Genomic DNA, 14,628 nt, shown 5'->3' with positions numbered 1-14,628 from the left:
CAATGTAAGGCAGATAACTCAGAGACTCTTCGAGCCGAGGAAATCGCCATTAAAAACAGAACTTTCCAAGATAACAACTTGATATCAATGGAATGAAGGGGTTCAAACGGAACCCCCTGTAAAACATTAAGAACTAAGTTCAAACTCCATGGTGGAGCAACAGTTTTAAACACAGGCTTGATCCTAGCTAAAGCCTGACAAAAAGCTTGAACGTCCGGAACTTCTGACAGACGTTTGTGTAAAAGAATGGACAGAGCTGAATTCTGTCCCTTTAAGGAACTAGCGGATAAACCCTTTTCTAAACCTTCTTGTAGAAAAGACAATATCCTCGGAATCCTAACCTTACTCCATGAGTAACTCTTGGATTCGCACCAATATAAGTATTTGCGCCATATCTTATGGTAAATCTTTCTGGTAACAGGCTTCCTAGCCTGTATTAAGGTATCAATAACTGACTCAGAAAAACCACGTTTTGATAAAATCAAGGGTTCAATTTCCAAGCAGTCAGCTTCAGAGAAATTAGATTTTGATGTTTGAAGGGACCCTGGATCAGAAGGTCCTGTTTCAGAGGTAGCGACCAAGGTGGACAGGATGACATGTCCACTAGATCTGCATACCAAGTCCTGCGTGGCCATGCAGGCGTTATTAGAATCACTGATGCTCTCTCCTGTTTGATTCTGGCAATCAATCGAGGAAGCATCGGGAAGGGTGGAAACACATAAGCCATCCCGAAGGTCCAAGGTGCTGTCAAAGCATCTATCAGAACCGCTCCCGGATCCCTGGATCTGGACCCGTAACGAGGAAGCTTGGCGTTCTGTCGAGACGCCATGAGATCTATCTCTGGTTTGCCCCAACGTCGAAGTATTTGGGCAAAGACCTCCGGATGAAGTTCCCACTCCCCCGGATGAAAAGTCTGACGACTTAAGAAATCCGCCTCCCAGTTCTCCACTCCCGGGATGTGGATTGCTGACAGGTGGCAAGAGTGAGACTGTGCCCAGCGAATTATCTTTGATACTTCCATCATTGCTAGGGAGCTTCTTGTCCCTCCCTGATGGTTGATGTAAGCTACAGTCGTGATGTTGTCCGACTGAAACCTGATGAACCCCCGAGTTGTTAACTGGGGCCAAGCCAGAAGGGCATTGAGAACTGCTCTCAATTCCAGAATGTTTATTGGTAGGAGACTCTCCTCCTGATTCCATTGTCCCTGAGCCTTCAGAGAATTCCAGACAGCGCCCCAACCTAGTAGGCTGGCGTCTGTTGTTACAATTGTCCAGTCCGGCCTGCTGAATGGCATCCCCCTGGACAGATGTGGCCGAGAAAGCCACCATAGAAGAGAATTTCTGGTCTCTTGATCCAGATTCAGAGTAGGGGACAAGTCTGAGTAATCCCCATTCCACTGACTTAGCATGCACAATTGCAGCGGTCTGAGATGTAGACGTGCAAAGGGTACTATGTCCATTGCTGCTACCATTAAGCCGATCACCTCCATGCATTGAGCTACTGACGGGTGTTGAATGGAATGAAGGACACGGCATGCATTTTGAAGCTTTGTTAACCTGTCTTCTGTCAGGTAAATCTTCATTTCTACAGAATCTATAAGAGTCCCCAAGAAGGGAACTCTTGTGAGTGGAAAAAGAGAACTCTTCTTTTCGTTCACCTTCCATCCATGCGACCTTAGAAATGCCAGTACTAACTCTGTATGAGACTTGGCAGTTTGAAAGCTTGAAGCTTGTATCAGAATGTCGTCTAGGTACGGAGCTACCGCAATTCCTCGCGGTCTTAGTACCGCCAGAAGAGCACACAGAACCTTTGTGAAGATTCTCGGAGCCGTAGCCAATCCGAATGGAAGAGCTACAAACTGGTAATGCCTGTCTAGAAAGGCAAACCTTAGATACCGGTAATGATCTTTGTGAATCGGTATGTGAAGGTAAGCATCCTTTAAATCCACTGTGGTCATGTACTGACCCTTTTGGATCATGGGTAAAATTGTCCGAATAGTTTCCATTTTGAACGATGGAACTCTTAGGAATTTGTTTAGGATCTTTAAATCCAAGATTGGCCTGAAAGTTCCCTCTTTTTTGGGAACCACAAACAGATTTGAGTAAAACCCTTGTCCTTGTTCCGACCGCGGAACCGGATGGATCACTCCCATTAATAAAAGATCTTGTACGCAGCGTAGAAACGCCTCTTTCTTTATTTGGTTTGTTGACAACCTTGACAGATGAAATCTCCCTCTTGGGGGAGAGAATTTGAAGTCTAGAAGGTATCCCTGAGATATGATCTCTAACGCCCAGGGATCCTGGACATCTCTTGCCCAAGCCTGGGCGAAGAGAGAAAGTCTGCCCCCCACTAGATCTGTTCCCGGATCGGGGGCCCTCGATTCATGCTGTCTTAGGGGCAGCAGCAGGTTTCCTGGCCTGCTTGCCCTTGTTCCAGGACTGGTTAGGTCTCCAGCCTTGTCTGTAGCGAGCAACAGCTCCTTCCTGTTTTGGTGCAGAGGAAGTTGATGCTGCTCCTGCTTTGAAATTACGAAAGGAACGAAAATTAGACTGTCTAGCCTTAGGTTTGGCTCTGTCTTGAGGCAGGGCATGGCCTTTACCTCCTGTAATGTCAGCGATAATTTCTTTCAACCCGGGCCCGAATAAGGTCTGCCCTTTGAAAGGTATATTAAGCAATTTAGATTTAGAAGTAACGTCAGCTGACCAGGATTTTAGCCACAGTGCTCTGCGTGCCTGAATGGCGAATCCGGAATTCTTAGCCGTAAGTTTAGTTAAATGTACTACGGCATCTGAAATAAATGAGTTAGCTAACTTAAGGGCTTTAAGCTTGTGTGTAATCTCATCTAATGGAGCTGATTCAAGTGTCTCTTCCAGAGACTCAAACCAAAATGCTGCTGCAGCCGTGACAGGCGCAATGCATGCAAGAGGTTGCAATATAAAACCTTGTTGAACAAACATTTTCTTAAGGTAACCCTCTAACTTTTTATCCATTGGATCTGAAAAGGCACAGCTATCCTCCACCGGGATAGTGGTACGCTTAGCTAAAGTAGAAACTGCTCCCTCCACCTTAGGGACCGTTTGCCATAAGTCCCGTGTGGTGGCGTCTATTGGAAACATCTTTCTAAATATCGGAGGGGGTGAGAACGGCACACCGGGTCTATCCCACTCCTTAGTAACAATTTCAGTAAGTCTCTTAGGTATAGGAAAAACGTCAGTACTCGCCGGTACCGCAAAATATTTATCCAACCTACACATTTTCTCTGGTATTGCAACTGTGTTACAATCATTCAGAGCCGCTAACACCTCCCCTAGTAATACACAGAGGTTTTCCAGCTTAAATTTAAAATTTGAAATATCTGAATCCAGTTTGTTTGGATCAGAACCGTCACCCGCAGAATGAAGCTCTCCGTCCTCATGTTCTGCAAATTGTGACGCAGTGTCTGACATGGCCCTAATATTATCAGCGCACTCTGTTCTCACCCCAGAGTGATCACGCTTACCTCTTAGTTCTGGTAATTTAGCCAAAACTTCAGTCATAACAGTAGCCATATCCTGTAATGTGATTTGTAATGGCCGCCCAGATGTACTCGGCGCTACAATATCACGCACCTCCCGAGCGGGAGATGCAGGTACTGACACGTGAGGCGAGTTAGTCGGCATAACTCTCCCCTCGTTGTTTGGTGAAATATGTTCAATTTGTACAGATTGACTTTTATTTAAAGTAGCATCAATACAGTTAGTACATAAATTTCTATTGGGCTCCACTTTGGCTTTAGCACATATAGCACAGATATCTTCCTCTGAATCAGACATGTTTAACACACTAGCAAATAAACTAGCAACTTGGAAATACTTTTCAAGTAATTTACTATAATATGAAAACGTACTGTGCCTATAAGAAGCACAGAAAAAGTTATGACAGTTGAAAATTAATAAACTGAAAAGTTATAGCATCAAATCTTTGTAAAAAACACAATTTTAGCAAAGGATTGCTCCCATTAGCAAAGGATAACTAACCCTGATAGCAGAAAAAAAAAAAAAAAAAAATACAGAAATAAACTTTTTTTTTTTTATCACAGTCAACTACCTCCCTCAAAACAAGTTTTGAAGACCCCTGAGTTCTGTAGAGATGAACCGGATCATGCAGGGAAGACAATAAACTTCTGACTGAATTTTTTGATGCGTAGCAAAAGCACCAAAAAAGGTCCCTCCCCCTCACACATAACAGTGAGAGAGATCAGTAAACTGTCATAAATTAAATAAAACGACTGCCAAGTGGAAAAAAATAGTGCCCAAAACATTTTTTCACCCAGTACCTCAGAAAATGAAACGATTTTACATGCCAGCAAAAAACGTTTAACATTAATAAATTGAGTGTTATTAAAAAGCCTGTTGCTAGTCCCTGCAAATTAGGCTAAAGTTTTATGCATACAGTATAATTCCAGTGAAGTGCCATTCCCCAGAATACTGAAGTGTAAAATATACATACATGACAGCCTGATACCAGTTGCTGCTACTGCATTTAAGGCTGAGTTTACATTATATCGGTATGGCAGAATTTTCTCATCAATTCCATTGTCAGAAAATAATAAGCTGCTACATAACTCTTTGCAGATTAATCTGCCCGCTGTCCCCTGATCTGAAGTTTACCTCTCCTCAGATGGCCGAGAAACAGCAATATGATCTTAACTACTCCGGCTAAAATCATAGAAAAACTCAGGTAGATTCTTCTTCAAATTCTACCAGAGAAGGAATAACACACTCCGGTGCTATTATAAAATAAACTTTTGATTGAAGGTATGAAACTAAGTATAATCACCACAGTCCTCTCACACATCCTATCTATTCGTTGGGTGCAAGAGAATGACTGGTAATGGCAGTTAGGGGAGGAGCTATATAGCAGCTCTGCTGGGTGAATCCTCTTGCACTTCCTGTTGGGGAGGAGTTAATATCCCATAAGTAATGGATGATCCGTGGACTGGATACACTTAACAAGAGAAAATAAACTTGAATTAAATTAGTAATAGAGATACAATATCTCAAAATATATATTGGATACAATTATATCAGTGCAAGTAACAAATATCAATATTCAACATATAATGTATATGGGCAGCATGCCGCTAAGTAGAAAATTCATCAGGTTTCAAGAAAATGCAGGATTAAAATGTCACAATGTTTCCAAATCTCCTTGTAACTCCTGTGTGGTTTCCCAATGTATCAAACAAAGAAAAACATATGGTGATTTAGAGTGAATTAGTGATTTTAAAAAAATGGTGTCTCTATATGTTCCCATAGAGATTTCATTAAAATGTCTGTGTATACAAATATTAATAGAACAATAGACATCACATCACTGAAGTGAAAATAAGAGAGATCTAAGAACACATTGATCGTACACAATGTGTAGAGGATAGCTTAATGGAAGGTAGTTTAATTTTTATACCATATAGAATAAGTACCAAGTGAAAGTTCTGTTTTTAGGAACAGTTAAGAAAGTGTCCCATGATATCATAGACTGATAGTCCCTGACCGGTCAGGTGTTTTGATGGTAAGTATTGTCTGATCTCTGTCCAGGCTTGTCAGTTCGTATTCTGCTGTGTGGCAGACTTACCTAGCTGTGTTCCTCACTAACGGCGTTCTCCGTGTGTGGCGGGATACTCACAGCGTCTTCACTGCCTCGATCTCACAGCTTGGTCATCTGACTCTTGTATTGCCTATCAGAGGATCACTTCCACGGCTTCTCCTTTGTGGGGTATTTTAACCTCCGTTGACACCGGATCAAAGTCTCTTTTTTCTTTTAGTACAGATAGTGCCCACAAATCAACCTCTACACGTTTCGGCACTGAGATGCCTTGATCAAGATGATTTGTGGGAAGTAGTTTCATCCTTCTTACACATCTGCAATCACCCGTGCTACCTATATGTGTAGATGATTCTTAAAGTTATATTCACTTCAGTTTAAAAAGTCTTCAATTGTTTTTTTGTTGTTTTTTTTTTAGGAGATATTGGTAACATAATATGAATCTACTTAGCTGGCAGTTTTATACAATTACAAAGTATCTTTGCATATGTCTGATAAATTCCTTATTTGCAAGAATATTGCATACAATGATATTTACTTATAATATACAGGGATTCAAATTGTATAAAACTGCCAGCTAATTAGAATCATATGATACCAATATCTCCTAAAAAAAAAAAAAAAAATTGGAGACTTTTTAAACTGAAGTGAATATAACTTTAAGAATCATCTACACATACGGTTGATTGCAGATGTATAAAAAGGATGAAACTAAAAGGTGAAAAAAATAATTTATTTTTTTCTCTCCCCTCCCTCTTCCCATATGATATCCGCTATAGATGGTACAGATAGTTCAAGGGACGACTTTGTATTAGAATCTGAAAATATTTGGGAAAACAAGAAGTTTATTTGCGATATATTATAAGTAAGCTATTATCAAAGCAAATTGTTAAGTACCAGAGATTGTATTTTTCTTTTTGAACGGTTCTGGTTGATTTTTGAATTTCTGAGCTGTTATTTTGCATTATACACCTCAATAAAAATTAAAATAAAAAAAAAATAAAAAAAAAAGGATGAAACTACTTCCCACAAATCATCTTGATAAAGGCATCTCAGTGCCAAAACACGTAGAGGTTGATTTGTGGACACTATCTGTACTAAAAGAAAAAAAGAGACTTTGATCCGGTGTCAACAGAGGTTAAAATACCCCACAAAGGAGAAGCCGTGGAAGTGATCCTCTTATAGGCAATACAAGAGTCAGATGACCAAGCTGCGAGAATCCCGCCACACATGGAGAATGCCGTTAGCGAGGAACACAGCTAGGTAAGTCTGCCACACAGCAGAACACAAACTGACAAGCCTGGACAGAGATCCGACAATACTTACCATCAAAACACCTGACCGGTCAGGCACTATCAGTCTATGATATCATGGGACACTTTAACTGTTCCTAAAAACAGAACTTTCACTTGGTACTTATTCTATATGGTATAAAACTACCTTCCTTTAAGCTATCCTCTACACATTGTGGACGATCAATGTGTTCTTAAACATCACATCACTGAAGTGAAAATAAGAGATAATTATTCTATTTATATTTGTATACACAGAGACATTTTAATTAAATCTCTATGGAAACATATAGAGACACCATTTTTTTGAATCACTAATTCACTCTAAATCACCATATGTTTTTCTTTGTTTGATACATTGGTAAACCACACAGGAGTTACAAGGAGATTTGGAAACATTGTGACATTTTAATCTGCATTTTCTTGAAACCTGATGAATTTTCTACTTAGCGGCATGCTGCCCATATACATTATATGCTGAATATTGCCATTTGTTACTTGCACTGATATAATTGTATCCGATATATATTTTGAGATAGTGTATCTATTATTACTAATTTAATCCAAGTTCACTTTTTTTTTTTTTTTTAGTACTACGAATTAATATACACTGTTCGTAGCACTTTTGTGTAGCATATGTTATGTTTTTAAATGAGATCTCTAAACTGATTTTTGGGTATCCGGTATACCCACACCATTATAAATTGGGTACTGCTATATTTTATATACAATATAAAGGTTGGCCACAACATTATATTTGTTAATTTTTGTCTATTTTAAATGTATTGTTGAATTGTATTTTTACGTTTAGGGTTAAATATACCTTTTAATTAAGTCACTGTACTCATTCATACTTTGCAGAGATTAGATAGGATATATTCCCTTCTATTTATTAGAGCACTATCATATATCCTCAGCTTTCATTAGCGCCACTCAACTATTGTTTTTTGTTCTAAATCACTATTCCAACCATGTGGAGAGATCGTGGTATAATTTATGAGCGGCAGACTAGGCCCAGATATGTGGTGACTTGTACAATGTAAAACCTGGTTACAATCAATGTGTATTGTCACTTAAGTGCATTTAAGCAGTTTTAAAATTATGTTTATTAAATCTATACCATACAATAATTGAGGGGTTAAAATATACTGTTTTGCGCATGTTTTGATGAGTCTGAATGGATTACTCGCCCAACAGTCCTGAGAGCTTGTCTCTGTATGCTAAATTTGCGTCAAATGTTTACCCCTAAGGTTCCAGCAGTGATTAGGTAAGTATGAGCAGCAATTTAACGTTAAACCCCCATTTTTAACGCTATGGAGTATAAAGAAAGAGAGCTGCTTTCATGTGACCGGTAACTACTGAGTGCACAAAATTTGTGAAAAATAATAATGGCCGATCCGAGGTAGTGGAAGCACGGTGTCAAGATTTTGGTAAGGATTTAACAAGGAGCAACACAGATTTGCAGGAAAGCCCACATTTCACCTAGGAGGCTGGTGAAATCTCCACAATGGGAGAATATAATCACTACTTGGCTGAAAACTCCAGTCTTCCCCTCTCAGATTAGTTAGAGAACCCCTCTCAAAGACATTACCTCACCTCACTTAATCTTGGGATGCTAAAAATTGACTAAGAGGCTTTGAGAGAATGGAAAAATGAAAGCTCTGATATATTTAGGTGATTTCCCCCTTCTCCTAGTGGAACGGAATATAATCCCACTTATGTCTCGTGGACTCTCGCCATCTTATAAATGAACAATTATTGGCTAATTTTAGATTAAAAAGGGACATTTTACATTATATTTTTCTTTGCATACATGTTTTGTAGATCCATTTATACTGCCCATCTGGGAGTGTTTTTGTAACAATGTTTAGGTTTTGTGGTTTTTTTTTGTTTTTTAAAACCAACATACGTGCGTTAACAGACTCCTGCTGGCTCCTGTTTATGTTATCTGTTTCATATGCAGGGAGTGTCTGCTCCTTTTGTTTTCCCAGCCCCTTTTACTGGGTGTCCCAGCCTAACTTCATCAACAGTGCTAAACTGTGAGCTTCTAAGTTTTTAAAAGGTTTTATGAGTTTCTGTGCATTTTCTTCTTTATAGTAGTGTCTATTACATGTAGTTATCTGAATATTGATGTACACTGTCCCTTTAATATGGTCTTAAAATTTAGGGTAGTCAATAAAACTGCCGTATTTCCGAACATTGTATTTAAAGGGACATGAAACCCAAAATGTTTAACTTCTTAAGCATTTACTTCTTTTTTCAAGTTGGCTTTACTTTCTTGGTATCCTTTGTTGAAGGAGTAGAAATGCACTACTGGGAGACAGATGAACACATAAAGTGAGCCAATGACAAGAAGGCACGTACTTGCAGACCACAATCAAGAGCTAGCTCACAGTTGTGGATTGCTGCTCCTGAGCCTACCTGGGTATGCTTTTCAATAAAAGGATACCAAGAAAAAGAAGCAAATTAGATAAACAAACAGGAAAGTTGGTTTAAAAACTGAATGCTCTATCTGAATCACGAAAGAAAAATGTTAGGTTCATGTCCCTTTAATAGCACCCCAAAATTAAATAATCTTAATATGCCCATATACCCTAATACTAAGTTGCCAGTGTTCAGGCAGACATATCCAACACTCCTAATGACCTTGGGGAAGGTAGTCGATCTCTGTCCTAAACTATACATTTCAAAAACAAAAAAAACTTAATACAAGAGTCAGATTGTGATCTCATTCTACTAGGGGGAAAAACACAACACCACCACCACCATATACGATATTGCATTTATCAGATTAGAATTATAGTTTTGCAGGTATCTAATGTCCAAGGCAAATGTTTCCAATCCAATAAAGTCTGTTAACAACGGTTAACTGATCCTTCTGTTAACCTACTCAACAAGCAGATCTCATCTGTTTGCAGGAACTGTTCACACCCTTTAGACAAGCTATGAGTCACCGGTGTGGGCTCTCTCTAGTACTGCCTGAATATAGAGCAGCGACTCACAGCTTGCATGACACAGAAGCAATAAAAACAGGTACTTTGTAAGACCATGTAATATTTGGTAGAGGAAATATATAGGTTACATATAAAATACAATATAAAATTAAAGGCGCTGACAATAGCCACATATAAATTCTATAAGAAGAAAATGTGCTTGTTAAGTTACAAGCAGTTTCAGGATAAAGAAAATGTATTTATAAAAATCACAAATTCTAACCTGATAGACTTCTGCTGTCTTCTTCAATATTCTGTCGGGATCTTAAAGGGACATGAAACCCAAACATTATCTTTCAGATCATACTAATATTAATCACCTTTACATTTTACTATTATTTAATTAAATTCATTCTCTTGGGGGGGGGGGGGGGTGATTTTCAAGCCGAGGCGGACATTTGTTGGAGGAGCAGCAATACACTACTGGGAGTTAGCTGAACACATCAGGTGATCCAATAACATGAGGCATATATGTTAAGACACATATCAGCAGCTCCTGAGCCTACCTAGGTATCGCACTCAAAGGATACTAAAAGAACAAAGCTAATAAAATAGATGTAAATTGGAAAGTTGCTTAAAATCAAGTGCTCTATCTGAATCATGAAAAATTAAAAAAATAGTGGATTTCATGTCCCTTTAAGGATTATGTAAATCTATCAAACCATGTTAGCTATTATATAGCATTGTTATTCTAAGATTTCAATTGTATTTGCACTATTTCTATGGATAAGGACAGGACTATACTAGATCTTACCAGAACATCCTTACAGATATCCTGCAATTCAACCTCGATTTTTTCACGATACTCTCTCGCCATCTGTTGCTTCTTGTCATTGCCCTCAGTTTTTTGTTCAATGCTGGATATCACGCGCCAGGAAGAACGACGAGCACCGACAACGTTTTTGTAGGCAACAGAGAGCAAGTTCCTTTCTTCATTGGACAGCTCCCCACCTTGCTCTGTCACAGCCTTCATGGCAGCAGCCATGTCATCATAGCGTTCGGCTTGTTCAGCAAGTTTGGCCTTCTGTACCAGTTCAGACTTGTCCATAATGAAGGCTAAGAGGGAGAGAAGTTTATAAATGAGTTACGCATGTAGGGAAGCTTACTCTATATTTCAAACAAGCAGTAGATTTTCTAACAAATTTAAAAATGTAATTCTATTTTCCCACCCCACTCATGCGTATATACACTGAACTCAGTAGGAGCCGGTACCTCAGAAAGTCTGCACATAAAAAGAACAATAAGATAAAAGGAATTTGGAAACATTTTAAAAACTGCATGATCTCCGAAACAGGCAAGTTTAATTTTTTACTTTAGTGTCCCTTTAACAGCATGCTTACAGAACGGCTGCTATAAAGTGCTCCAGAAACATGCATATTTCTAAACATAAATTTACCAAGAAAAAATTTGATAATGAAAATAAATTTGAAACATTTGAAATATATTATACTTTATATGAATTATGAAAAAACAGAATTTATGTTTACCTGATAAATTACTTTCTCCAACGGTGTGTCCGGTCCACGGCGTCATCCTTACTTGTGGGATATTCTCCTCCCCAACAGGAAATGGCAAAGAGCCCAGCAAAGCTGGTCACATGATCCCTCCTAGGCTCCGCCTTCCCCAGTCATTCGACCGACGTAAAGGAGGAATATTTGCATAGGAGAAACCATATGATACCGTGGTGACTGTAGTTAAAGAAAATAAATTATCAGACCTGATTAAAAAAAAACCAGGGCGGGCCGTGGACCGGACACACCGTTGGAGAAAGTAATTTATCAGGTAAACATAAATTCTGTTTTCTCCAACATAGGTGTGTTCGGTCCACGGCGTCATCCTTACTTGTGGGAACCAATACCAAAGCTTTAGGACACGGATGAAGGGAGGGAGCAAATCAGGTCACCTAGATGGAAGGCACCACGGCTTGCAAAACCTTTCTCCCAAAAATAGCCTCAGAAGAAGCAAAAGTATCAAACTTGTAAAATTTAGTAAAAGTGTGCAGTGAAGACCAAGTCGCTGCCTTACATATCTGATCAACAGAAGCCTCGTTCTTGAAGGCCCATGTGGAAGCCACAGCCCTAGTGGAATGAGCTGTGATTCTTTCAGGAGGCTGCCGTCCGGCAGTCTCGTAAGCCAATCTGATGATGCTTTTAATCCAAAAAGAGAGAGAGGTAGAAGTTGCTTTTTGACCTCTCCTTTTACCAGAATAGACAACAAACAAGGAAGATGTTTGTCTAAAATCCTTTGTAGCATCTAAATAGAATTTTAGAGCACGAACTACATCCAAATTGTGCAACAAACGTTCCTTCTTTGAAACTGGATTCGGACACAAAGAAGGTACGACTATCTCCTGGTTAATGTTTTTGTTAGAAACAACTTTCGGAAGAAAACCAGGTTTAGTACGCAGAACCACCTTATCTGCATGGAACACCAGATAAGGAGGAGAACACTGCAGAGCAGATAATTCTGAAACTCTTCTAGCAGAAGAAATTGCAACCAAAAACAAAACTTTCCAAGATAATAACTTAATATCAACGGAATGTAAGGGTTCAAACGGAACCCCCTGAAGAACTGAAAGAACTAAATTGAGACTCCAAGGAGGAGTCAAAGGTTTGTAAACAGGCTTGATTCTAACCAGAGCCTGAACAAAGGCTTGAACATCTAGCACAGCTGCCAGCTTTTTGTGAAGTAACACAGACAAGGCAGAAATCTGTCCTTTCAAAGAACTTGCAGATAATCCTTTCTCCAAACCTTCTTGAAGAAAGGATAGAATCTTAGGAATTTTTATCTTGTCCCAAGGGAATCCTTTAGATTCACACCAATAGATATATTTTTTCCATATTTTGTGATAGATTTTTCTAGTTACAGGCTTTCTGGCCTGAACAAGAGTATCAATGACAGAATCTGAGAACCCTCGCTTTGATAAGATCAAGCGTTCAATCTCCAAGCAGTCAGCTGGAGTGAGACCAGATTCGGATGTTCGAACGGACCTTGAACAAGAAGGTCTCGTCTCAAAGGTAGCTTCCATGGTGGAGCCGATGACATATTCACCAGGTCTGCATACCAAGTCCTGCGTGGCCACGCAGGAGCTATCAAGATCACCGATGCCCTCTCCTGATTGATCCTGGCTACCAGCCTGGGGATGAGAGGAAACGGCGGGAATGCATAAGCTAGTTTGAAGGTCCAAGGTGCTACTAGTGCATCTACTAGAGTCGCCTTGGGATCCCTGGATCTGGACCCGTAGCAAAGTCTCCGCCCATTGAATGATTTTGGTCACTTCTTCCATCGCCAGGGAACTCCTTGTTCCCCCCTGATGGTTGATGTACGCAACAGTCGTCATGTTGTCTGATTGAAACCGTATGAACTTGGTCTTTGCTAGCTGAGGCCAAGCCTTGAGAGCATTGAAAATCGCTCTCAGTTCCAGAATATTTATCGGGAGAGTAGATTCTTCCCGAGACCAAAGACCCTGCGCTTTCAGGGGTCCCCAGACCGCGCCCCAGCCCACCAGACTGGCGTCGGTCGTGACAATGACCCACTCTGGTCTGCGGAAGCTCATCCCCTGTGACAGGTTGTCCAGGGACAGCCACCAACTGAGTGAATCTCTGGTCCTCTGATCTACTTGTATCGTTGGAGACAAGTCTGTATAGTCCCCATTCCACTGACTGAGCATGCACAGTTGTAATGGTCTTAGATGAATTCGCGCAAAAGGAACTATGTCCATTGCCGCTACCATCAAACCTATTACTTCCATGCACTGCACTATGGAAGGAAGAGGAACAGAATGAAGTATTTGACAAGAGTTTAGAAGTTTTGATTTTCTGGCCTCTGTCAGAAAAATCCTCATTTCTAAGGAGTCTATTATTGTTCCCAAGAAGGGAACCCTTGTTGACGGAGATGGAGAACTTTTTTCTACGTTCACTTTCCACCCGTGAGATCTGAGAAAGGCCAGGACAATGTCCGTGTGGGCCTTTGCTTGTGGAAGGGACGACGCTTGAATCAGAATGTCGTCCAAGTAAGGTACTACTGCAATGCCCCTTGGTCTTAGCACCGCTAGAAGGGACCCTAGTACCTTTGTGAAAATTCTTGGAGCAGTGGCTAATCCGAACGGAAGTGCCACAAACTGGTAATGCTTGTCCAGGAATGCTAACCTTAGGAACCGATGATGTTCCTTGTGGATAGGAATATGTAGATACGCATCCTTTAAATCCACCGTGGTCATGAATTGACCTTCCTGGATGGAAGGAAGAATTGTTCGAATGGTTTCCATTTTGAACGATGGAACCTTGAGAAACTTGTTTAGGATCTTGAGATCTAAGATTGGTCTGAATGTTCCCTCTTTTTTGGGAACTACGAACAGATTGGAGTAGAACCCCATCCCTTGTTCTCCTAATGGAACAGGATGAATCACTCCCATTTTTAACAGGTCTTCTACACAATGTAAGAATGCCTGTCTTTTTATGTGGTCTGAAGACAATTGAGACCTGTGGAACCTCCCCCTTGGGGGAAGCCCCTTGAATTCCAGAAGATAACCTTGGGAGACTATTTCTAGCGCCCAAGGATCCAGAACATCTCTTGCCCAAGCCTGAGCGAAGAGAGAGAGTCTGCCCCCCACCAGATCCGGTCCCGGATCGGGGGCCAACATCTCATGCTGTCTTGGTAGCAGTGGCAGGTTTCTTGGCCTGCTTTCCTTTGTTCCAGCCTTGCATTGGCCTCCAGGCTGGCTTGGCTTGAGAAGTATTACCCTCTTGCTTAGAGGACGT

The 14,628-nt window shown here is 40.4% G+C and overlaps 1 protein-coding gene across 1 annotated transcript in view; it reads right to left on the bottom strand.

Annotated features, from left to right (window-relative positions):
• The window catches only part of YWHAB (tyrosine 3-monooxygenase/tryptophan 5-monooxygenase activation protein beta), a 201,650-nt gene that overhangs the window by 165,694 nt on the left and 21,328 nt on the right, over positions 1 to 14,628 (bottom strand). Inside the window, exon 2 of the mRNA XM_053719975.1 lies at positions 10,623 to 10,924. Coding sequence (XP_053575950.1) covers positions 10,623 to 10,916 — 294 coding nt within the window. The 5' untranslated portion in view covers positions 10,917 to 10,924. The remainder of the gene's footprint in view (positions 1 to 10,622; positions 10,925 to 14,628) is intronic.

Source organism: Bombina bombina, chromosome 1 (assembly GCF_027579735.1).
Source record: "Bombina bombina isolate aBomBom1 chromosome 1, aBomBom1.pri, whole genome shotgun sequence".
NCBI classification, from domain to species: Eukaryota; Metazoa; Chordata; class Amphibia; order Anura; family Bombinatoridae; genus Bombina; species Bombina bombina.
The sequence above is the reverse complement of the archived record's forward strand: the minus strand, read 5'-3'. Positions and strand labels throughout refer to the sequence as shown.